This window comes from Ursus americanus, chromosome 22 (assembly GCF_024610735.1).
Source record: "Ursus americanus isolate L20-20 chromosome 22, mUrsAme1.1.p, whole genome shotgun sequence".
NCBI classification, from domain to species: Eukaryota; Metazoa; Chordata; class Mammalia; order Carnivora; family Ursidae; genus Ursus; species Ursus americanus.
Genome location: NC_142148.1, coordinates 21,524,777 through 21,550,481, shown reverse-complemented (window position 1 = coordinate 21,550,481; position 25,705 = coordinate 21,524,777). Strand labels below are relative to the sequence as shown.

Here is a 25,705-nt window from a genome sequence, read left to right as displayed (position 1 = left end):
CACCTTAATCCAGCCTTCTAAGTCAGAAAAGGTCCTTGGTGATCAGCTTTAAGTGTATTAAAACCACAGTGATTTATGCCCTGACACATTAGAATAAGAGAAGAAAATAATTTCTTTATGAAGATTAAAATGGATTAGAACACATGTAACAGAAGATTGTTGGTAATGTGCTGGCTGGTATAAAAATGTTCTCTACTGCCACAGAGAATCCTACACTGCCCTCCTCCCAGGCCTCAGAGAGTTACTCCTCTGTAACCCCTAACAGACTCACGGGGCTTTTCCTCCTCAGTGTGAGGTCCATGCTCTTCCCATCCTCTCCCCCGCCCCCAGACTGCTGCAGGTTTTAAGAGACCCCCCCCAACAGGGAGCCCTGCTCCGTAGCCTCTACGGCGTCCCTGACAACCAGACAACCTTAGGTTTGCACAAATGGTCCGATTTAACTCGGCGGCGGCAGCTTGCTGGCAGCTTGACTTTCGAACCTGGATGAGAGGCAAATTTAAATGTCACATAGGTGTTTCTCATTGATTTGACTTTATGAGAACTTGGGTGATTTCAGCCGCGTAAAGGTCAATACGAAAAGGTCAGAGTTGCTTTCACCTTTGGAAGTTAACAGTTTCAGATGTGCCCTGCTTTCTCCTCTCCGAGACATATGCTGTAAGAATTGAACTCAGTAGTGTGCCGTCCAGCACGGCTGCCGGTTCAGTTGGTCAGATCAGAGAGGCTGTCTCAGAGACCCTTAGTAGGCGGGAGAGCCACGTGTCTCAGCCCTGCTCGAGTCTCCATCGTGAGCTTTCTGAGTGCCTCGCCTTGGAGACTGGTCTCAACACGCTCCCGCACTTCCCTTTAGTAATCCACGGTCCGCCAGAGCTGCTCTGAGCACCAGCCGCAGCAGCTGCTTCGTTTCTTTGCCCCTCCAGCAGCCTTCACTTGGCAGCTCTGCACTGCATCTGAGAAAGAGCCAGGGATTCAGCTGTTCTTTCTAAGCAGAGCCCTGTTCCCTGGCAGCAGCCAGTCCAGGCCCCAGGGAGCCAAAAGTGTGGAGTTCTCTCTTTTCTGGAAGTTTCCCACACAAGATGAATGAAACCAAGGGGGAGGTGAGATAGATTTAGATCCTGCTTAGCAGGAGTTCCTCATCTGAAATCCTAAAATTGTGTACATTTTCTGAAGAGAGAGATCATGGTTCTCATCCCTTCCCCAGCACACGTACACATGCGCGTATACACACACACACACACACACACACACCCCTCCCTTATACAGAAAGTTAAAGCCCACTCTTCTGTTGCTGTCGTTGTGAGTCCTAGAACAAACTCTGCCACTGGGGAGATCATTGACCCTAACGGAAGCTCTGGTTGGGTGTTTGCCATTTCTTTTCTCAAGCTTATTTCTCTTCCCACTGTCCTTTCTTGATTCTCAAACCCTCTTTCCTTTGGCAGGATCGCTGCAGAGCAGAGCAGTAGATTGGCAAAATATAGGACACTACGGTAAAGATGAAGGGTGGACTCATCCCAGAAGCAGGGCCCCTTTCCCATCTTGCCTACCTTGTGCATGTCAGTCGTTTATCTGATTTTCAACCCACTTGTTCCTCCCCACCTTCCCCAAGCCAAAGCTGAATTCTGGGGCCATTTTTCAACTTGCTGGACCAGGTTATGACTGGACCAGGACAAAAATCAGAGCTCCCTGAGTTAGCCCAGCTGATGGGGTAACTTTGACCTGGCTTTGACTACATCAGACTCCATCCTCCCTTAGGTCTGTGGGGCACTTTATAGACAGCAGCCCCTTTCTCTATGTTTATAGGAGAGCGGAGTTGAGGATAAGACAGATGCCACCTTGGACTTCTTGAGTGGGGACCCCATTCAGAACGTCTAAATTCATGAAATGATGGTCCCATGGCAAATCCTGGCACACCTTGTCACTGTTTCTAGGCCTTTTTGTAACACTAATCTTTGGTTGGGCCAAGCAGTGTGGTTTGGCGAGACTCAGTTATGAAGGACTGTTGGCCATAGCTCAAAGCCAGCATCAGAACCCTGGTTCCTGAAACTCAGGGTGTAGTTCAGGGCTGCTCCCTGTGTGGCTAAAACACCAAGTGGAAGATCACCTATGCTCTAGGGGTTAGTCCTGGGGTGCGGATGGAAGTGGAGGCAAGGTCAAGGGAGGGAAGGAGAGTGAGTGTCTGCTTCATTGATCAGCTCCTCTAGACTAGGGATCAGCAAAAGTTTTCTGGAAAGATAGTATTTTAGGCTTTGCAGACCAGAAGGCCTCTGTCGTAGCTGCTCAGCTCTACCACTGCTGTTTGAAAGTAGCCGTAGACGGTACACAAATGAGTGTGGCTGTGTTCCAATAAAACTTTATTTTTTTAAGATTTTTTTTTTTTAAAGATTTTATTTTATTTATGTGACAGAGAGACAGCCAGCGAGAGAGGAAACACAGCAGGGGAGTGGGAGAGGAAGAAGCAGGCTCCCAGCCGAGGAGCCCGATGTGGGACTCGATCCCGGAACGCCGGGATCACGCCCTGAGCCGAAGGCAGACGCTTAACGACTGCACTACCCAGGCGCCCCTATTTTTTTAAAGATTTTATTTATTTGAGAGAGAGAGCTCACGCACAAACTGGGAGAGGGGCAGAAGGGGAGGGAGAGGGACGAGCAGACTCCACGATGAGTGAGGAGCCCGAAGCGGGGCTCTCTCTCAGTCCCACGACCCTGAGATCATGACCTGAGCCGAAACCAAGAGTCAGACGCTTAACTGACTGAGACACCCAGTTAAAACTTCAATTTACAAGGACAGGTGGTGGGCTAGATTTGGCCCTTAGGGCATCGTTTGCGGACACCTATACTAGGCCAACGAGGAGAAGGGGGAGGTATTTGAGTTTTCATTTATGTTACCTGATCCCTTGCCTTGGAAATGTCTTTCCCTACAAAACAAGGGAGCCATCTAATTGTTAATCCTCTGCAAATCAGAGAGATCAACGAAAGCCTAGAATGTAGAGCCTTTTCACTGATGTGTGAGCACAAGCTGGCACATCTAACCCTCAACCCAGAAAGACTACATTTGTCTTGGTTTTGTTTTTTCAGGTTTAATTGAGGTATAATTTATATCTGGTAAAATTTACCCTTTTTGTGTACAAATCTGTAAATCTTGACAAAGTTACTCAGTCATGTAAATACCACCTCAGTCAAGACACAGACTATTTCCACACTCGAGAAAGTTCCTGTGTGGTCCCTTGTCCCTATCCCCATTCCCTGACATACCCAATGGGTTTTGTCCTGAATTAGAGTTGCTCTGGGATTTCACTTTCAGAGTAGTCCTTTCTGCTAAATATTGAGCTCTTTAATTCTTTAACTCTGGATTGATTTTTTTTTCTTGCTATTTAGATAGTCAGCCCTCATGCTGCTGCTACCCCCAAATCACACTGCTTGAGAGAAAGGAAAGATGCTTGATCATGTGGACGTTTGGGACTTCTAGAGGTTGGGACCTAGTATTTTAAAGGAAAGTCTCTGGTAGCTAAATGCTTTCCATCCGAGGACAGACACTGATTTGATGAGGCTCGAAAGAGGCTATAACTTCTTAGCCAAGATGGTGGCTTGTGAGCCACTACCCTTTCAGCTCTTCTTCCTTCATACGCATGCTGTCCTCTCTGCACGGACATTTCAGAGTGTACCCGAGAACCTCTGGATGTTGGCAGGGAATTAGGGGCACTCCCTTCAGCCCTCAGGATTAGTTCTGTGCCTGTGTCCCCCGGAACTACTGATAATTGGCTTAGAGGCTGCCATCCTGTAAGCCCGCGTCACCATCACGTCAGCCCTCACCACCGGGTATAACCGCCCGCTCGGGACGGCGTGTGTGTCAGTGCTCTGCTTGCTGGCGCTGCCAAAACACTTATTTGCTGCCTCACCCTCCTGGTTGCTCAGTGGCCGTCTGGATTGTCATTTCCGTTCCTGTGTTTCCCCATCAGTTCTTCGAGTCTAGGGAAGGACAGCTATGGGGAAAGAAGGAATAGAGACTGAAAGGTTTTTCTCCCCTCTTAAAATTTTTCTGTGAGCTGAATCCCATTTTTGAGACGCATTCTTGGGTTTAGACGCTGAGACTGACCATTGGCAGGAACGTGACAGGAGTCCTGCCTGGCAGGAGTGTGGTGCAGGTTTCTGTTCTGAATGGCCAGAGTGTCGTCTTCGAAGCTCCCGAGGGCACCGGGCTGCTTGTCAGACCTGGAGTCTGGCAGATTGAAGACGAACATTTTTCAAGCTTTCCTTTTTCTTCCCCTAGTTGAAATTTACACTGTCTTTTTGGCCTTGCGCTGTGAGAGGTGTGCCTGGAATTCCCTCATCTCAGAGGTCCATATGCCACTTTCTTAGTTGTCAGGTTTGTGTCATTGTCTTCTATTTACGTTGTTATCAGCTGTAGTCAGAACTAGCTGTCTCGCAACCTCTTGTGAAATGAGATGGGGCATAAATAAATAATTAATAGATAAATGATATTCCTGTATAAGTGGGATCTTACCAATGGCAGAGGACCTTGGTCCCTCTGTCGTCACCAGTTAGGAACTGTAACAGTGAATTGAAACCTTCAGTAATTCCATGTTTGTCCCCATTTCCTTTCAGAACAGCACACTAGTGCCAGAAGAAGGAAGGAAGTTCTGAAAGTCGAAATGAGTATCAAGAAAAGGAGTCAAGAACAATTCACAGTTTGTAAAGAGGAATGAAGAAACTTTATTTAAACAGAAAAAAGTCAAAATTGTGGTTATACTTTTGCTTGTTGTTTTTCTATTTCCCCCAGCACAGAGTGGATACCTGTGAGCCCCGATACTCCGTTTCTTTGGCATGGTGCCCTAGCCAGATGCTGTGAATATTCCTAACTTAGCTGCCAGATGTTGCATTTGAAAAGTTGAAATTTGTAATTAATCTGTTTTGGAATAAAGAGAATAACAGGAACAGAGACCTGACTGAGAGTTTGTTCTAGGGTTTTGGGGCTGGCGGGATCCCCAGGGCACATAACAGGAGGACTTAGTTGGGAAGTACTGTTGACATGGTGGCCATGGTCTTTCTCCAGGCCTTTTTCCATTGATCTTTTTGACTCTTGCCTAACAGGACTGAGATCTGCCTGGAAAATCGAGCATCCTTTCTTCTCCAGCAGTGGGCACCATCTGTCTGCAAAGGAGCCCTGTTGGTCTCTGAAGGCCTCTCTGCTTTTGCCTTGAGAGTGTGGGCTTGGCGTGCAGTGGGGAAGGGGAGGAATTGTCTTAAAAGGAGGCAGGCCGCGTGAGGATTCTTAGGCTCAGACATGCATATTTCAGGGATGCTCCTGAAGTTGTGCCAGGCCCGCCGTCAGCTGGAGGCCTGTAGTATCATGTGGAGAAGTCACGGTGACGAGTACGGTCCAGTGGGTAGATCGAGTGTCAGGCAAGCGTGCTGTCACCACTTGTTGGCGTGGTTGAGGCCGAGGGACATGGGGCAGTGGCTGCAGTTCTCTAAGCCTCCTCTTCTGTGGAAGAGTGATCATAACCGTGCCCGCGTCGTATAACTAAAGGAGCTTCGTGCATCTAAAGTGCTTGGCTCGGCGCTTGGCACCAAGTTCCGTACTTGGGCTCATTGCCTGTAATGCTAGTAGTCGAAACATCATAAATACATTTAAATAACTTTTGAAATAGAGGTAATTCTAACAGGATTTATTGAATTGGGGGGTAGAAATTATTTTAATCTGATCGTTTTCCAACTTAGCTGGATATCCTCTGCTGTGCCTCAGGGGACGTCTGATCACCCCGGCCCGTCTTCGGCAAGGATCCTGTAAGGTCCATTTAGCCAGAAGCTCCTACCATCCACCAATCCCCACCCTGCCCCTTGCCTATAAATTCCCACTTGCCCCTGCTGTATTCTGAATTGGACCCGGTTCTATACTGAGGTCTCTTTCCCCCTATTGCAGTAGTCCTGAATGAAACCTGTTTTTACTGCTCGAACTACCATGTGGCTCTGGTTTTCTTCGACACCACAGAAGTGCTGGGCCTGGCTTCCGCTAAGGAGTACTCACCATGGTAGTTTAGAGTCCAGCTGACCTGCCTGATTAGCCCTGTGCCCCTCCTTACCCCTTAGGGCCTTGATTTCCCGTCAGTGAAAATGAGGATAATACCTCTAAGGGCTTTATAAGGATTAAATAAGGTCATGCCCAAAACACTTAACCAGAGTGCCTGGCCCTCCTCGTTGACTCAGTGTTTGATCCGTGTAGGTACGGTCATCACTTCTTTCCTGCGTGTTGGTAGGAGCGCAGTAAGCGGCCTGTACCAGATCCACATGCTTGTTTGATTGTCCCCAGCTCACATTTCCTGAGGGACCTGGAGTCTGGAAACCACACCGGAGCTGTGCCCTGGAATCAGCAATCAGTTCCCAGCTGTGCTCCCTCCGTGCAGTGGGGCCGGCGGGGCACCTGACCTCCCAGCCCTCTGAGAGGCCAGCCTGCACTGCCTTTCTCCAGGGGCCTGTGGGAGGGAGCAAATGAAGCCTCTTTGTGAGCTTGAAGTGAATACAAACATAGGGGATTATCATTAAAAGCGACAAGTCCCCCATTGATTAGAGCATTTCTTTAGGGGAAAAAAATAGCACTCGGTCTTAAGTAGGACCCCCACGGGAATAAGAAGCTCCCAGCCCCTCTGCGGGGAGGGGTGAAGTCTTTCACGATGCCATTAGTGTTGTAGTTAACGGTGATAAAGCGCAGGAATTGTCCCCACCGTGGTTTTTTTCCTTTGTAATTGCATTCCCTTCTAAAAGCACAAATAGCAGTGGGTCCCAGTGGTCATTATTCATTTGAAAAACTAATTGGAAGTTGAGAGAGGCCTCAGTTTTTGCTTTTGTCGGGGTGGAGGAAAGAGATGAGCGGGTGGGTCTGGGGGGAGGGAGGGCACTTGGGGCTGGCCATGGCCAGTCCACCATCCAGCAGCTTCCTCCTTTGTGCTCCTTCCTCGGCAGGTTCTCTCGGCCTGCCCGCCTCTCTTGGTTGAAGTGGACTGCCAGCCCTCAACGGCCAGCCTTCTCCTCTGGAGGGGGCTTTTGTCCCCCATTGTTGGTATGGCCTCCTCGGCCACAGCGGCCCCTTGCAGAGCCTTTCCCACGCTTGACATTCTTTCTTGGAAGGTACACTGGGGGCTCCCAGAGAGAGCAGGTGGTCTAAACCCTGTGAAGAATCAAGCTGGCTTTACAGCGGTGCAGGGAGACCGCAGACCTGCCTGCCAGGCCCCAGGTCAGCGCTGTATGGGCTGCAGAAGGACGGGGGTGGGGTTGCTGTCTCGGACTCCCCAGAAGCTCTAGAATGCTGCGATTCTTGTACTTTTAATCAAAACAGACATCTCATCATCCAGACTTTTCATAATTGTTGTTTTTTAGTTAGAGCAAAATGCACAAATCTTAAGTGTACAGCTCAATGAATTTTTAAATCTAATGACACTGGTGTAACCATTACTCAAAGCAAAATACAGAACAATTTGATCCCCCCAACACCACCCTCCCCCCACCGAAAGTTCATGGATTCCAGGAGGCGTCTGTAGGGTGGGTGATGTGTGGAGGTATCTGGTGAAATGGTCCACGAATAGAAAAAGCTGAGTGATCACTGATATTAGCAAAAATTCAAAAGCATTCTCTCTACTGGCACTATCTCAGAGAATGCAAGCCGCACAGGTGACTTTAAATTTTCTAGTCACCAGGGCACCTGAGTGGTTCAATCAGTGAAGCATCTGACTCTCGATTTCAACCCAGGTCGTAATGTCAGGGAAGTGAGATGGAGCCCTGGTCGGGCTCCATACTCTGCGTGCAGAGCCTGCTTAAGGATTCTCTCTCTCCCTCTGCCTCTGCCCCTATTCTCTCTCTCTCTCTAAATAAATAAATAAATAAATAAATAAATAAAATCTTTTTAAAAAATTAAATTTTCTAGTAACCACCATAAAAAGGTGAAAAAAAAGAGGGGAGCCTGGCTGGCTCAGTCAGTAGAGCGTGTGACTCTTGATCTCAGGGGTTGTGAGTTCAAGCCCCATGTTGGGTATAGAGATTACATAAATAAATTAATTGATTAAAAAATAAAAATAGAAGTTTCTTGATTGTTTTTGTAAAAAGAAAGACATTTAGAAAAAATAAAAAACAGGTGAAATTAATTTTCATGTCTTTTATTTAACCTAATATATCCAAAATATTATTTTAATATATAATCAATATAAAAAACTGGTATTTTGTATTCTTTTTTCATACCGTCTTTGAAATCAGTGTCTTTTTGTACTTAAAGCACATCTCAGCTTGTACTAGACACATTTCATGTGTTCAGTAACCGCATGTGGCTAGTGGCCACCATATTGGACAGTCAGATCTATACCCACCAGCTCTGGTTCCTCTCCTACCATTTGCTCTTGAATCCACAGTAGTCAGACTTATGCCTCCACCACTCTCCCCAATTTGTTCTTGTCAAAGTCATCAGGGCTCCCACGGTCACTTTCTTGGTCAGTTCTCAACTGCCTTGACCCACCAGCAGCATTTGGTACACTAGGTCACTCCCTTCCTGAAACACTGTCTTCGGTTGGCTTCTGGAATTCCTCTCTTTTGTAGTTTTCCTATCATCGCACTGTCTGCTCATTCTTAGTCTCTTTCACTGGTTCCTCATCGTTCTGCAAAACTTTAAATGCAATGTTTCCCTGGAGTAAGTCCTTGGACCTCTCCTCTATGTTTCCTGTTCTTCTTTGGTGATCTAACCTCCTCTCCCGACTTGCAAGACCATCTAAATGGTTGTGGCTGCCGAACCAAACGGGCTGCTGGGATCCGCCTAAGACTGCAGACTTAGACGCGTAGATGCCTCCACAACATCCTCGCTTGGACCGTTAAGAGGCATCTCAGACTCAAGTGGTCCAAACCCAAACTCCTCATTCTGCCCTCAACTCCTAATTCTCCTCCCCCAAATGCTCCTAAATGGCGACTCCAACCTGGCAGTTGCTCAGGCCAAAAGCTCTGGAGTCATTCTTGACTTCACTCCAATCCCCATACCCTGTCCATCAGCAAATTAGTTCTCCCCTAAAAAAGTATTCAGAATTCGACCCTTTCTCAGAGTGACTTCAAATGTAAATCAGATCATGTCATTCTTCCGCTTAAACTCTGTGACGACTCCCGTCTTGCCAAGAGCGAGATCCCAAGTCCTCACTGTGGCCTCTGAGGATCCCCATGAGCTGGCCTCCTGCACCCCTTCAGCCTCCTTCTCCTTGTACCCTCACAATGTTCTAGCTAGCCACCCTGGCCTCCTTGTTCTTGCTCCTTCTGTGTTCTTGCCTCAGGGCCTTTGTGTCGCGTGTTCACTCTGCTTGGAACATTTTTTACCCAGATACTCACATAGCCAACCCCCTCTCTTTCTTCAGGCCTTTACTCGAATGCCACCCTCTCACTGAAGCCTTCCCTGACCACAGCACAACACATGTATGGATGATAGTCACGAAAATGCCCTCCTGCACTCTCCAGTCCTTTAAATGTTTCTCCTTGGCAACTGCTGCCATTTAACATATTCTATATTTGCGTGTGGGTTCTTTTTTAATATTTTATTTATTTATTCGACAGAGATAGAGACAGCCAGCGAGAGAGGGAACACAAGCAGGGGGAGTGGGAGAGGAAGAAGCAGGCTCCTAGCGGAGGAGCCTGATGTGGGGCTCGATCCCAGAACACCAAGATCACGCCCTGAGCCGAAGGCAGACGCTTAACCACTGTGCCACCCAGGCGCCCCACGTGTGGTTTTTTTTTTAAAGATTTTATTTATTTATTTGACAGAGAGAGAGAGAGACAGAGCAAGAGAGGGAACACAAGCAGGGGGAGTGGGAAAGGGAGAAGCAGGCTTCCCACTGAGCAGGGAGCCCAATGCGGGGCTCCATCCCAGGACCCTGGGATCATGACCTGAGCCGAAGGCAGACGCTTAACTGAGCCCCCCAGGCACCCCGTATATTTACGTGTTGTTAATATTCTTCCCCCTCATCAAGATATAAGGTCTTTGACATCAGGGACTTTGCCCGTTTGCTCACAGTTGTATTCCCAGTGCCTACAACAGTGCCTGGCATCTAGTGGGTACTCTATAAATATTTGTTGAATGAATAAATGATATCGCTGGTAGATGAACAATTCACTAGTGGATGAAGGATGACTTTGGCCCAGAGTGGACGGATATGATGAAGAGCCTGGTTCTGAGCTGGCGTGCCCGGGTTTGAATCCCTGTTCTCTCACTTGTCAGCAGTGACCTTGGCAGCTCAGTTACCCTTCCGGGGCCTCAGTGCTTTATCTGTGAAATGAGTACGCCAACACCTCCCATCAGGCCGTGGGAGGAGCCTCTGAGATTCTATGCCCCAAGCTGCCGGCCTGGCACTCCAAGGACTTATTTGGTAAATGTTAGCTATTTTTGTAGTATACCTTGTAATACCTCTTTGGGAAAGGTAACTGTGTAAAACACATTTAAAAAAAAATTAGGCTGGAGAGAAAAGGAAATTGAGATGCAGACCAGTATGGGGGAATTTTATTGTATTTATGCTGGATAAAGTAGGTCAGAAATTCAAGAGGATTAACTGGATACAGTTGTGTTTTGGCTGCAGGTAGCATAAAACACAGGTGGTATCTTCATCCTTGGGAATTCCTGCTGCAGAAAGAAAGATAAAACTCAGTTGAGGAGACTGAAGTGAGGGTGAGTTTGGCCAAGACATCTGGAACTGGGGTGAGAGGTACTGCAGGGTCAGGACGAGCGGTCTGGGTTCCAGAAGAGGCAAGGCGGGAGGAAGGGAAGGATCTCGTGTGTTCCAGCACAGCGAACCTCAGTCCTAGCCCCAGCTCTGCCAACCCACTCGTCCTGAGATCCTGGGCCAGTTACCGCCCCTTGAAGAAGCACCTCCCATCCCCAGATGGGGTTGGATTAGCTTATCCTTCCTACACAAACATTCAACCACACCCCTTACATCTCTTACCATTTATCACAGATTAAATAATCCACCATTCCGGTACTTGCTCAATTTCTGTCTGCCTCAATGTGCAGCAATGAATTCCACGAGAGCAGGGACCCCTGCTGTCCGTGTCACCGCTGCACCCTCAGCCCAGAGCCTGGCACACAGTAGCCATCGGACAACTTTTCCAGGGAGGGGAAGACAGATTACTCTGAATCTCAGTTCCTCACAGGGCCAGTAGGTGGACATTAAGTATGGTGGGTGTACAAATGTGCCATCTTCCAAATCATTCTCCTCTGACTCTCAGGGTATAAGAACTCAGTCTTCTATTGTTTCCTTAGGCCCCCCAGGAGAGCCTGGGATTTGCAGCCCTTAAACTGGAGGGGAGACAATGGCTGGAGAACCTCTGGCCCCCTTCCTGCCTGCTCTGCGGCTCTGCGGCTCTGCGGCTCCGAGCTCGCTCTGTGAAGTCTCTGGCTTTTAACCTGCAGGAACAAAGCCTGCATTCTTAGGACTCCTTGGGGCCACTCCACCCTACCCCACCGGGACCTGGCAAGAGCCATAAAGCAGGTGAATGATGACCTAATCCCAGCGTGAGCGGCTGGTTGGGGGGGGCATTATTCTTAGAATTTGAATCTTAGGGAGCGTAGAGGTGATTTGAGCCTCTCCTCCCTCCACAAAGGGGGAAATAAGGAAGCCAGCTTGCTGCATGCCTCCCAGGCAGGTTCTCGCCCCTCCTGCAGCCTGCCCATCTGCCTGCTGCTCGTGTCTCCACAGGACTGTAGTTGGTGAGATCTCTGGGCTCTTGTGTCTAATTAGGTTGGGGAGAAGGTGAGGGAGCACACGGAGAGCTCTGCTGGGAACGGGATTTGCTTAATAGGTTGGTGCAGAAGGGACCAGCAAGCCATGCTGGGACATGTTTGTGCTCACAGCTTAAAATCAGGCTCAGAAAGACAGCAGAGTTTCTCCACAAACAGTCATGTCATCCCTGTGAAACTTTGGGAAGTGGAGCTCCGTGTGAAGAAGGGAAGCAAACAGGTCTTGGGCCTGCTGCTAGTCCCTGACTTGGGCCAGCGGTTGCCCCTTCTTTGCCTCAGTTTCCCTCCTCTGTAGGATGAGAGTCCTCATTCCTGATCTTCCCTGACACCCAGTGGGAACATGAAGTCAGTGACAGGAGGAACGACTGTCATCCCCCATCCTCATCGTTCCCTCTTATGAGTGCTGCCCAAGCTAGTCCGCTTGGGGGTGTGGGGAGGGGCTGGCCTTTCCATGGCTTTATAGTTTGGGGAACTTGCCAAGGGATCCAGGGTGTGCCGGTCAGATCATCCGCATCAGAATCCCCTGGGACGTTTGTTTAAATTCAGATTCCTGGGTCCTATCCTGGAACGATTGAATACGTAACAATTTTCATACACAGACGCTGAGCCCGGCACCGGCGAGACAGCAGTCTCTGGCACACATTCTCTCCCCTCCTCCAGTTCTTGATGTGCACGAGGAGGGACCTTGTTCCCAGTTTGCTTGGCAGAGCCCTCTGCCTTCAGAGAGGTGGAGATTCTTTCCTTTTCCTGGCAACCCACGGGTAAGGAAGGCTCCAAGTTCCCTAACCACAGACCCCCGTGCGTGCACACACGCGTACCTGCGTTTCTGCAGCAGGGCTGCCAGGATGCTCTCCAATGCCGTCTGCTTTTGGCCTGCCCCCATACCGTCCACCTGACGGCCAAGCCGTGCCTTTGCTCCTTGCTCCCAGTTTCTCTCTCTAGTAGATTAGAAAAAGAGCAACAGTTGAGGTTGCTATTTGGGTAGGATGTGGAGAAGCCTGGGAAAGGTCAGGGCAAAGTAAGCAAAACTGGTGGGTCCCTATGCCTATTCCAAAATTTGGCGTGGACTCTTCCACCCAACTGAATCAGATTCAGCAACATTGAGGAAGGCACTTAGACAGTAGTGCGGGGTACAGGCTGTGAAATACATATTTGCAGAATATCTCACCACAGATTACTTATTACTTAGAAGGGGGAAATATTAACTTTACAGAGGAGAAACCTGGCAGGCATCATGTTAACCAAGCAACTGAAGTTACCATCACCAATAATGGGACAAACGGACATCATGTACCTCCAGATATGGGGCACCAAGAAGGACACAGTATCACTGCTATGAATGCATAACCTGAATCTAATCTTGAGCAAACATCAGGCCAATCCAACATAAGGGACGTTCTATGAAGAATAGTTGGTTTACTAATAAAAAATGTCAATGTCACGAAAGACTGAAGAACTGTCCAGAGTAAAAGAAACCAAAGAGACATGACTATTACATGCAACCTATGATCCTGGATTGGATCCTGGATCAGGGACATTAAAAATTGCTACAAAGGACATTTTGGGAAAACTGGTGAAATGTGTATATGCACCCTAAGTGCTAATTATTCCATGATTATGTCCAAGAATGCCCTTTCGTTAGCTCTGGGGAGGCACCATGCAGGAGTCTTTAAGGGTAAAGCGTTGCGATGACTGCAATTTACTCTCAAATAAATGCTCAGCAAAATAATAACAATGTGCACATGTGTTTGTGTGTGCGTGTCAGCAAATATGACAAACAGTAGTAATTGTTGAAGATGGGGAAGGGGATGTGGAAGTCCATTGTATTATTGCTGCAACTTTTTCAAGATAAAAAAATGTACAGGCTGTGACGTCGGGCTCTTTGGATCCTCGCCCTGCCACTATTTGGTGTGTGTCCTTTGAAAGCTGTTAACTGCACTATAAGATGGGAGCAAACAGTACCTACTTCTAGGGTTGTTACAGGTAGGAAACTAAGAGTCATGGCTAATATGTGTGAGTCCAGCTCTGCCCTGAGTGCATGGAAATGCCCCAGAGCAGAGCCTTTGTTTCCAGCACGGAACTCCGATCGAATGGTAACTACCATCGGTATTATGACATTTAGAGCCTCGCATGGGGAGGAGCACAGAGTTGGTGTTCAACGATCATTTTGTAGTTAGAGGTAACTGGGGCTGCACATTAAGACCCTTCTGCTGGGGCAAATCCGGAAGGGATAGATGCTGTGCCAGGGGAGGGACCAGAATCCCTCCACACTCTGACGCAACAACACGTGGGAAAAAATCGCTAGGACTTCGGCTTACCCGTGCGGGCGGCTCATGATGTCCTGCAGTAGCTTGCGGGCAGACAGCTGGCCCAGCACCTTCCGGTAGCTGTTGGTGAAGATGGCGTCTGCATACCGAGGGATTCTGGATGGAAGGAGTCAGAGGTCAAAGGGCAGGGTGGCAGGGCCAGGCGAGGACACGGGGGAGCTGTCCTCATCGTGTCCCTGTAAGGTCCTTCTGCCCTTTGTCCTGCTCATTCCCGGAGAGGGTAGGACCCACGCCACGAGGCTTCTCTGGAGCTCAGAGCCCACCCCCCTCCCAGAGATGGGCGGGGGGGGGGTGGCTGAGGAGATGGCTGGGGGCCAGCTTAGGGCTCTACTCTGCACCCCCTATATGGTCCCCCACTGGGTGGCAGGGATGGTTTGGGGACATCGGGAAACCAGGCCCTGGTGGCAGGACGGCTTACCTGAGGGGCAGGGACGGTGGGAAAGAGTGAGAGCCACTGCTGAGGGTGAGCATGACCAGGAAGAACACCCAGAGCAGCATGCTTCCCTGCGGCGGCTCCTGCAAGATGACAGAAGGAGACGGTCAAGTGTAGCCACGGCCATGGGGATGCCCTTTGCTGGCGGGGCCCAGCCCTGGGCTCGGCTCTGTGCGAGCCTTAGTCCTTGTCCTTTGGAAGCTGTGAGGCAGGAAAAAGAACCCCGACTCCGGACAGAACTGGGTTCAAGTGCTGCTTTTACCAGTATCGAGCTCTGACCTCATTTTCTGCATCTGTAGAGTGGGCATGTAAACTACCCGGCTGACCGCGTGGGGCTGAATGGACAATTAATGATATTGGGGAAACTGCCCCTTGCCATAAAGCATGATATGCGGAATTCAGGCCTCAGCAAGGGATAGGGGCTACCTTCCCCTGGTCCCCTAAGTCACCCCCACCCACTGGCACTGACAGCACTGAGCAGGGCCCAGAGCTCAGGCTCCGAGTCCAACAAAATCAGCTCATATCTGGGTTCCACCATCACTGTGTCCCAGGACAAGTGGCTTCTCCTCTCTGGGCCTCAGTTTCCCTATCCATAAAACGGAGTCTGTTATACTGACTGCATAGGGTCCTTGTCAGGGTTCGATGAGACAAGAGTAGCTTGGCACATAAGGAATTCCCTGAAACGCTTGCTGCCATGACCTCCTATCAGACCCGCTCAGGGAGCAGGCTCCCGTCCTGTTTTGTTATGTGTGAAGTCAGAGGGAAGGCAAAGCTATACATCTTGCTCCAGACGTTTCGATTCCGCCGAAGGGTTTTAGCGTCAGAAGAGACCAGGGAGCCTGGGGAGTCAGTGTGGCAGAGTCATCTAACGGATCATGGAATTACCCTTAACTGAGGCCTGCTGACACCGTGCTCTGCAATCAGGGGGGGACAAAGGCAGTGCGGGAAGGCGACCGCCTCAGTGGGGGCCGAGCCTCCCCTGGTGACTCGGACCTGCCCGTGGTGAAGATGGGGTGACTCAGCTACCTAGGACTTAGGTCTCCCCACTTCCTATGCCCCCGCCCCCAGCAGGATATCCACTCCATGGGGCTACAGGCCCATGCAGGGGCCCCGCCAGCCCAGAGAGGAGCAGGAACCCCTCCTTTCCCAACATCACCCATGTCTTTCATTTTTTTCTCCTGTCCTGTTGAAGAGTGATTTCCAGCAGGCAGGGCCAGCCCTGGTGGGATCACCTTTCCTTTTCTGGGCTCACCTGCCCCCTTAGGGTGTCGCCTCCCTTCTACCAGAGACCAGGGTCTTGACTAACCTGGGGAGCATCTGCAGAGACGGCTCAGTGCAGCCTGAGACCTTGCACCTCCAGAGCTGGAGGGAGCAGCCCCTCCTTGGTGGGCACCCCCTCCACTCCCTCCTGCCACCGGCAATCCTCCAGTTCCTGCTCAAATGCTTCCTGCCAGTGAGTGACAGGGAGCTCACTACCTCCAAACCAGGATGTGCTATTTCCAACTGGCTCTTCATGTTAGGAAGTTTTTCTCATCGTGTCAAGTGCAAACCCCCTTGTCCTACAAAGATGTGTTAAGCTTCTACTCTTCTGGTAAGGACCGGGGCTGGAGAAAGGATGAGAATGTGGCATCTGCCCCCCACCCCTTGCCCATATCCATCTGCTGGCCTGGTCCAGGTTGCCTCTCTCGCAATGAACTTTCCTAAGCACTGAGATCTTTGGAGGTGAGGAGGGCCCCTTGACATGAGCCATACTTTTTCTGTCTCACAGCTGCAGCCTGGACTTTCTTGCCTTCTTTGCTGCTGATCTTTTATTTTATTTTATTTTATTTATTTTATTTTATTTATTTTTTTTAAAGATTTTATTTATTTATTCGACAGAGACAGCCAGCGAGAGAGGGAACACAAGCAGGAGGAGTGGGAGAGGAAGAAGCAGGCTCATAGCAGAGGAGCCTGATGTGGGGCTCGATCCCATAACGCCGGGATCACGCCCTGAGCCGAAGTCAGACGCTTAACCGCTGTGCCACCCAGGCGCCCCAGCTGCTGCTGATCTTTTAAAGACCTGGGCACATCCAGGCCCCTCATCACTTCTTCCCCAGCTCAGAAGCCCTTGGGTGTCCACTCCCTCCAGAGCAAAGCGCAAACCCCTGCTCTTGGCCTAAGCTCTCCCTTGGCCTCCCCACCTCCCGCACCTTCTCCTGTGCTCCCCAGCCCCGCGGCCCCTCCTGGGCTGCACGGCCCACCCTCATGCTCGCCCTCTGGAGCAGGTATCATGGTCTTCATTTTACAGCCGAGGAAACGAGCCCAGAGAGGAGAAGGACCTTTTTCCATGGTCCTCCATCAGATTAGTTTCGGAGAGGGCACTTCAGAATGGGCCTCACAGTTCCCAGGCCAGCAGGCTTCCTCCCGCTCCGCTCCTGGAGGCAGCCTCCCAGATACAATACCCTGTTCACAGAGCTCCCTATTCATAGGCGCTTCTGAATTCATCACCTGCACATGGGAAGCGGTGCTGAAAAAAGCTGAAAGCTTTTGCTCTTTGTCATTGGGTCTCTAGGGAAGAAAAAAAGGGAGACAAATAGGAACACCTGCTTGGTCGGCGTCTTTCCTATGCTCATCCTGGGGTTTCAGGGAGTTGAAAATAACCTGATAGGAGGGCAGACTTCGGGGGGGACAAGTCATAGTACTTTCTGTAACCCCAGCTAATTCGGAATGCGGCCGAGCAACTGTATAGTCTGGACAATCAAACGGCACAACATTTGCTACAAACCATGTGCCCCAGGGATGGGTCAAGACAGCGCTGCAACCTCTGGGCTAGGAGAACCTAATCCGCTGCATTCCAAATTCCGCCGGACGAGGTTGGGAAACAACAAGAATCACCTTGCATATTGGCCCGTAACAGTAGAGCTTGCATCACCAAGGATAAAACAGCTATTGGCTCGTATTCCACACGAGCCGTCTACAGAGAGAATTCCAGGGAATTAAGCGGAGCACAAATCCAAGAGCATCATCAACAACTCCTTGATGGCTCCAAAGGCATTTTAAGGTTTACCGTCTATCGTTACAAGTATCAGCTTTCCGCAGTGTTTACAAATGAGTTCTGCGGTCAGATCTAGTTGAGGTCATCCGGCTTCGGGATAAACGGCACTTGGTCTACACTAGTTGGCACTTCTTGGCAGCCTCTGTGCCAAGAATGCCACAAGAATCCTGCAGGTGCGTCTTTAGCTAACGACAGAGGTCAGGTCTCAAGTGCCCACTTTTGAACACCGAGGAAGAAAATCTTTTCCCTTTCCTAAACATTCCGATTTGTCATTTAAGAACGCCGGAGCACTGACCTCCTGATTCGGTTTATAAAGTGTTTCAGCAATAGTGTTCCAAACGGAAGGAGATCTAAGTTTTTAATGAGGAAGCATCTTGAATTGTCATTCAAAAGAGGGACACCCCACCTCCTTCCAGAAAGGGTTTGAGGCGGCTTATGGTGAAAGACGCAAATACATTGGGCGGTCAAAGCACGGATCAAGAGACAAGTGTGGGGGTAATGGAGCTCTCCAAGGGCAGATAATTGCATCTGAAACCTTGAGTAAGGAGCGCAGCTGCAATTGAGCAAGAAAGCAAAATGTTATCAATTTCTAGGCAATTATGTTGAATGGGTTCTGAGCGATAGATGGGCGGTATTGATTTGCACAGCCGCTTGGCTCCTTTGCGATCCATGGCAGAACCCCATTGTTGACAGGAGACTCTAGCCAGCTCATGTCTTGCCCCAGGCGCCTGCCTGGACACCCGTGAAGGAGAGCCGATACCTCATCTGCCCCCGACAGACACCTGGAACTCGTCTGTCTGCCTGCCAGCCACTTCTCCATGGTTGAGATGCCACGGATCTGAGACAACCTCAACATGGAGCCAGTCATCAAAAGCATGTTCCAGAGCCCCTAACCAGGGACCTGGACGTACTCACTAGTCCACAGGCAAAAAGGATGGTGGTGGCCCTCTTTGACTTGGTGTCTCCGAGTTGGTGAGAAGGTCCACCTTCTCGCCCCATCCAGCCCAGCCCCAGGGCCACCCTCTCTCACCTCTGATGTGGCAGGTGTCCCTCCGCTATGAGGCGCTGCTCCAGCTCCCTGGACCTCTGGCTCGGCGTTTGCTCGGTGACTGCGTGGCGCTCCCATCATTTATACCTTCATTTTCCTAAGCGTCGTCAGCGTCAGAGAATCAATTACCCACAAGTCAACCAAAGGACCATTTTTAGCATCACACTGACAACCCCTAATAGGGGAAAGAGGCTTTCCCCCTTGCAAATGAAGACTTACGGAACCCTTTCTCTGGGAGGGAATGGACAGAGCACAAAGTTATGACATTATTCTGAGATGAATGGAGAGTATAATACTGCTTCTCTAGTAATTGGAGTAATCATAACAGTGAAACACCAAGGGGTCATTTACTCTCCCAGTTAAATGTGCCTTTTAAAAAGTTGATATAATTTTGTTTTGTCCGCGTGCAACTTTATTTCACTTTAGGGTAGTCAGCGTTACAGATAAGCGTTTTTCTCTCCTTAGCGGGGAGCACTGTTTGCTATCTCTCTCCTCCAATTATCAAGATTTCCCCCAATTCGATTTACCCCTGCTGCGGCCACAGGCCAGCGGAGGAAGCTAGACCGGGGAGTACCCGTCGTCTTGTGTCCAGGCAGCCGAACACGGGTCGTTGCCTCAGAATGTGTGAAGTGAGAGGAAAGAGCTGGAAAACCTTGGGAGGGTTGCTGTGTTTCCAGATTTTGCGAGCCTGGAGCTAAAGAATCCTCAAGAGCGGCATAAAAGCGTGCGAGGCAGAAGCACTGGTCTCCCACGCGGCTGCTGCGGAGGAGTGGAAAGAGCTCGAAGCTTTATCCGCTGCCCCTCCTGCGCCGTCAGTCACGACCTCTCCGACCCTCAGCAAGTTACTTCTACACTCCAGGCCTCCAAAAATGCTAAGACTGCTGGAGAAGAGTGGCTCTCAAAAAAAAAAAAAAAAGAAAGAAAGAAAGAAAGAAAGAAAGAAAGAAAGAAAGAAAGAAAGAAAGAAAAGTGGCATAGACCTTTTTTCGGAAATCCTCCTCCTCTTCTTCTTCTTCTTCTTCTTCTTCTCCTCCTTCTTCTTCTTTTTAAGATTTATTTATTTATTTGAGAGAGAGAGAGTGTGTGTGCACACCGGCGCACAAGTGGGGGGAGGGGCAGAGGGAGAGGGAGACAAGCAGGATCCTGAGATCAGGACCTGACCCGAATTCCAGAGTCGGATGCTTGACCGACCGAGCCACCCAGGTGCCCCTTTTCAGAAATCCTCTATGGAAGTGCGGTATATAAAGCAGATTTAAAACCTGAGACTGCTCTGGTTGAAGGGGAGGGGAAGTGAAGACTCCCTTTGGCTGCCCCTGGGGGAAACCGGTAGTTTCTAAAGGAGCTTCCTAGCAGTATTTTGTGATCCTTTTTCTCAGCCTGCACTGAGCCGTGTTCTTGGCACAGAGCACACATAGGATGTTTCCCATAGAAGCAGGGACTGAGCGGCATGTCCCTGTACCAGCCTGGACACAAAGTGGGATGAGGAGTGGGCAGACGGAGCCGTTGGGAGCCCCCCTCCAATACAGTCAGGAGCAGTGAGGTTATCCCGGGGAATGCAAGGTGGGGACCACACCGAGCTGAGCAGCTTGACTAGACACCGGGCCAGAGAGCAGATGTTGGGCACAGGGAGTAGGCAGGAGAAGCCATGGGGATCGCAATTCAACCTTAGCTGGAGTTCTGCTGCCTGCCAGGCATTGCGCTGAGGGCTTCAGGCCTGTTCTCCGTTTTCTCATCCGTGACATCAGAATGAGAGGGCTCAACTGAAGGCTTCTGGGTGAGGCTTCAATGTGCCAGTCCGCCAGGTACAGGCCTGCTCTAGAGTAAGTCTCAGGAATGAGCTCTTGCCATTGTTATTATTGTAGTTGTAACAGAGACATAGAGAGGTGATGCACTTATCCACGGTCACACAACTGGACCGGGGTAGAGCCAGGACGTGAACAGAGGTTTCTCACTTCCAAATTCAGTGCCCTGCGCCAGGCGAATGTTCTCCTAGGGCCCTTCCTTGGACTACCAGTTTATCTTCTACTCTTTTTTTAAGGAATTTTAACAGTTTTATTGCAGGATAATTCACACACCATGAAAAGCACTTGTTTGACGTCTATGGTTCGACGAGTTTTCGTAAGTTTAAAAAATGGTGTCATTACCACACGACCCTGTTTAGAATACCTCTGTCACCCCATGAGTTCCCTTTAGCCCATTTGCCATCAATTTCCCCCTCCAACCCCAGCCCCAGACAACCACTGATCTGCTTTCTGCCTCTGTAGGTTTTTTCTTTGCTAGAAAGTTCTGAATTGTGTACTCTTTGGTGTCAGGCTTCTTCCACTCACCCTCTTGTTTTTGAGATTCTTTGGTGTTGATCCAAGCGTCCACAGCCCGTTCCACTTTACGGCTGAGTAGCATTGCGTTGTACGAAGTCTGATGGCTTGTTTGCACACCCACCGTGGGGGACATGTAGGTCGATTTCTGTTTATTTGGGGGCTATTATGAAAAAATGCCGCTATGAACACTCGTGTGCAAGACTTTGTATGAACATGTGCTTTTGTCGCTCTTGGGTGGTTATCCAGGAGTGGAACTGCTGGGTCACACAGGAAGTGAATGGTTAGCTTTTTTAAGAAACTGCCAAGCTCTTTCCCAAAGTGGCAGTGCCATTTGCATTTCTGCTAGCTGCGATGGAGAGCTCCCCAGGCGCTTCTGAAAGGAGCATTTCTCTATCCCACAAACACCTCTGAAGCACTGAATTAGGCCCCCACAGAGCACGCTGGACTGGGCGTTCGTCCGTCTCCGAAGGTCTGGTCCTATTTCTAACCTAGGGGAATGGGATGGGCCTCTCCCCTTGTGTGGCATATTCTTGGGTGCTCAGAAGAAAATGGCATGTGCTTGTCTTCAGAGAGCTGCAGGTGGCAGGCGTGTGAGAAGCTGAGGAATTAGCTCAGGCCGGGGGATCCAGAGACAGATACACCGTTAAATGTTCTCAGAATGGAGAGAAGGGCAAAGTCACAGTAAAGCTGGGAGAGCATCAGACAGGAGCTGAGAGAAGCCTAAAGCAGAGACAAGCGTGAGCCTGGGAGGCAAATGGATTTGGATTGAAAACTCAGCTCTGCTACTTGCAAACTGTGTGACTCTGGGCGAGGGGTTTAATCTCTCCGGGCCTCAGTTATCGCATCTGTACAATGGGGGTGATACCATCTACCTCGGCAGCTTGTTGTGAGGATCCAGAAATATGCTTGTAAAGTGTCTGATGCACGTGGCAAGAGGCAGCTGTTACTGTAGTTCTTAAGGATCAGAGCTCCGAAAGCCAGGCAGGGTGGTGGCGAGGAGAGCTGGGAGCCATCTGGGACCATGGGCTTCATTTGCAGTATATTCTCAAACCCCTTGAGGCAGACGATGAGGGAGGAAGCCAGAACAAGCCTTGAGAATGAGAGCCCAGCCCCCTCCACCAGTTCCCACAGCCAGCCGCCTCATCCTTATCCTCTGAGAGGCGGTGGGAACGCCTCGCTCACCACCCAGGTTTCTTCCCAGGACGGGTTTTAACCCAGAGTTAATTAGCGATCATGCCTGCGCTAGGGGCTGGGGACTTGAGCTGTGGAAAGAAAGCGCCCCAGAGAAAAGCAGACTCTTAAAGGCCCCAAAAGGCTGGGGCAAAGAGGCTCCACTGGGAGAGAGACAGGCCATGCATTTGTGTTGCAAATTTCCAGTGTGTTGGAGCCAGCCATTCAAGGAGGGTGGTGCTAAAGGCAGTGGGCTCCGGGGGTTAGGTTGGGAGGTGGGGGGATGGGAAGGGCAGAGGAAGTCGACAAAGGGGGCCTGTCTGAGGGCCTCAGACCCTGCTTTGTAAAAGCTGCTTTCATCACCCTCCCTGGATGATGGCAGCGTTCCCAGCCCGAGGCCAGTGTGCAGGGAAGGGGAGGTCTGGACCCCAGACTCGCAGATTCCCTTGACACTCCCCACCCAGTGTGCCTTGTAAGCCTGTTTTTACGGAATCAGGAGCAGCAGATGTCACATGAGTGCTCAGGAGTGCTATGTCAGCGTGAGGGACCAGGGTTCAAGTGGTTGGCCTTGTTGGGTGGCCTCAGGCAAAGTCACCTGACTTCCCCGAGCGTCACTTTCTTCTTCTGTAAAATGGGGCTAATGGGGTCCTTTCTCCCACCTCATATCTTACCCAAGCAGAAGTGCCTGTGATTGGTTGGTGATCTAATAACCATCAGAAGTTCATCTCTTTCTGGAAAAGTCTGCATTTGGGAAGGTCATTAGGAGAGCTTCTTTAGAGAGGTGAAGTGGATTGTATTTAGCAAATCAATTAAGCAATTCTGGGTTGCTTGGAAATGTCTTTCCCTTAAGCATTTTAAACATTCACCTTGCTCTGACCAGCCTTTATTTTACTTTATTTTTTAAAGATTTTATTTATTCATTTGAGAGAAAGAGCACAAGCCAGGGGAAGGGGCAGCAGGAGAGGGAGAAGCAGACTCCCCGCTGAGCAGTCCTGGATCCCAAGACCCCGGGATCATGACCTGAGCCAAAGGCAGACACTTTACTGACTGAGCCACCCAGGCGTCCCCTGACCGGCCTTTAAAGACCTCATTGGATCCCACCTCTCCAAGAAGCATTCCCACAGCCTGCTCCTTCCTTCTGGCCTTGCCTTGGGGTTGACTGATTTTATATATGGAAGTGTCTCCTTTCCTGAGACACTTGGGATGCCTACAACCAGATCGACGAATTTTTGAGCCCCCTAAAGCTTTCTTTTCCCAGCTTAATGAGATATAATTGAAATCTATATAAATGTATTTCTAATCAAGGTGTAGTTCCTAGACGAGCAGTAGCAGTAATTCCCTGGAGCTTGTTAGAAATGCAGAAACTCGGGCTCCAACCCAGACTGACTGGGTCGGGGCGGAATCCTCTTTGTTCCAGGCTTATAAAGGTGTCAACACCTAAGACAGTCTCTGAAGGGCCTGAGGTTCTCTGAACAGGGAGGAGGACCGTGACCGCAGGCAGCCGGCAGGTGTCGCTGTTCCCCAGTCATTGGGGATGCCAGGCTTCCCTACAAATGCCAGAGACCCCCCATGTGCCAGGTTTTGTTTGCTGTGAAATCCAGGAGCTCTGAGGGGCCAGGGTCAATTATGTCTGTCAGGCCGCCCCCTCCTCAGCCACCCGGGCCGCCTGTCTTTCTCTGCCCAGTTCCTGCCCCGCGTACTCAGCTATGTTTCCAGTTAGGGGGCGCTGTGTGTTCCGCAAGCTCAGCCCCTGCCCCAGGATCCCCAGCAGAAAGCCCAGAGGAGAAAACCCACCATGTGGAGGCTTCTTCCAGGCTGGCTCATCAGGCAGCAACATGGCCTGGCTGAGGAGCGGGCATCTACCTGGTGGGAAGTCCCTTCTCACTTGGAATCTGAGTTGAAGGATCTTCATGACCATAGAACCTACAGATACAGCGAGAGGAAATTCCCATTATTTGACTGTCTACAGGAAAAACTCACAGCCTGCCTGGGACTCCAGTTTCCAGCTTCCCATCTGAACTGGGTGCCCAGCATCAGGGCCAGGTTATGGCGTCACTTCCCCTCCGTGGTTATAGTACAGTTGACAGAGCCCCATGAGCCGTGGATGCAGCCAACCTGGGCTCCAGAGTCAGGGCCAAAGACCAAAAGCAGAGCCACTGGTTTCTCTCCAGGCTTGAAGTTTCCAGTCTGGCCACGTCCTTCTGACCCTTCCCCAGCCCGTGTCATCTGGTCCCTGAACACCCAGGCCACGGGGCCGAATGTGGATCAGCTTCCACACCCAACCCCACCCTTGGATCTGGAACTCTCCTGTAAACCCCAGAATCCACCCCTGATCCATGGCCCACACCTGGCTTCCAGCCTAACTCCAGTCACTCCAGCCCCTGGGTCAGCCCCATTCACCCCCACCGGATCCCTTAGAGGAACCCAGTCATCCTGGATCGCTGCGGCATAGCCGTAATATCTCCTGATGCTTACTACGTGCTAGTCATGTAACATACATGATCTCATTCAATAACCTTACTGGTTAGGAGCGCAAAGTGGCAGCCTTTCACGGTGGAAGAAGCTGAGTGTTGGAGCCATTGGGTAACTCTCCGGTCTCACTCAGATGGTAAATGGAGGAGCCGGGGCCCTCGTGCCATCCCCGCCCCAGCCTCAGCATCTTAAGGCTGATTTCTGGCAGCTCCTCACAACAGGTATCAGATTTCCCTTTGAGCAGTATCAGTAGGGTCTCTGTGGACCCTGGGAGGTGGCATGGTAAATGTAGTGAGGATTTCCCACGGCCGATGGCAAAGGTGGCCCTGCACTTTTCACATGCACTTGTCGTGGGGCTAGTGACCTTTCTTATTAACATCAGAACTTTGGTGGTTTCAGCAGTGAGCCTGGAACCAAAAGTCATAGGCTCACATCTGACCCAATCCATACATTCTTCAGGTTAGAAATAGACTTAGGCATGCCACAAGCGTTTCAGAATATTAATCAGTGATGACCATTCATCATTAATTTATTTGCATATTTCATCATTCATTCAGGCTTTCATCTGTCCTTTGATAATTCATCCATCAGACATCAGTGTAATTATGCCCGCTGGGTGCTAAGCATTATGTTTGGTAGCCAGGACCAAGAAACGGTAAGATAACAATTCAAATCAATAGATATTTCTCCAGGGCTTGCTATGTGCCGTTCACTGTGTGGGGGCCTCCAGGGGTTCTGTGGACTTACTCTGGTGGAGATTTCATTCTAGCTAGGAAGGCAGGAGGGCAAACAGATAATGAGATACTGCGCCATACCTACGGTCTATAACAGAGGTGTGTGCCACGTGCTAAAGGAGCAGAGTGGGTGGGGAATCTGCTCTTCTAGGGCACAGCGAAGGCTGCAGAGGAGATGACATGTAAGCTGGGCCTTGAAGGGAAGGGAAGGAAACCTCACTACAGCATGAGCAGAGGCCGGGAGGCATGATCAGTGCGTGACAAGTTGTCTGGTGTGGCTGGAGTGAGGGTCCACAGGCCTTTGCGTGCATTGGACCTAGACTCCCACATTCGGTTGTCTGGGAGTAGGGCTCAGGGGTCTGCATTTTTTTTTTTTTTTTTGACGTAGGCTCCATGCACACCCAGCGCGGAGTCCAATGCAGGGCTC

General features: G+C 50.2%; 2 protein-coding genes across 3 annotated transcripts in view; one reads left to right on the top strand and one right to left on the bottom strand.

Moving 5' to 3' along the window:
- RPN2 (ribophorin II) overlaps nt 1-4,932 on the top strand; it is a 54,513-nt gene extending 49,581 nt beyond the window's left edge. Inside the window, exons 17-18 of one of the 2 annotated variants that reach the window (XM_045804576.2) lie at nt 1,437-1,484; nt 4,599-4,932. In XM_045804576.2, coding sequence (XP_045660532.2) covers nt 1,437-1,484; nt 4,599-4,611 — 61 coding nt within the window. In that variant the 3' untranslated portion in view covers nt 4,612-4,932. The remainder of the gene's footprint in view (nt 1-1,436; nt 1,485-4,598) is intronic. The other variant, XM_045804577.2, reaches the window with a different exon arrangement.
- A 6,329-nt stretch (nt 4,933-11,261) lies between these two features.
- GHRH (growth hormone releasing hormone) lies at nt 11,262-14,567 on the bottom strand. Its single transcript, XM_087853945.1, has 4 exons — nt 14,488-14,567; nt 14,061-14,165; nt 12,561-12,680; nt 11,262-11,409 (listed from the first exon to the last, which is right to left on the bottom strand). The coding sequence occupies exons 1-4, from the start codon at nt 14,565-14,567 to the stop codon at nt 11,262-11,264; spliced, it is 453 nt and encodes a 150-aa protein (XP_087710071.1).
- Between the last annotated feature and the right edge of the window lie 11,138 nt (nt 14,568-25,705).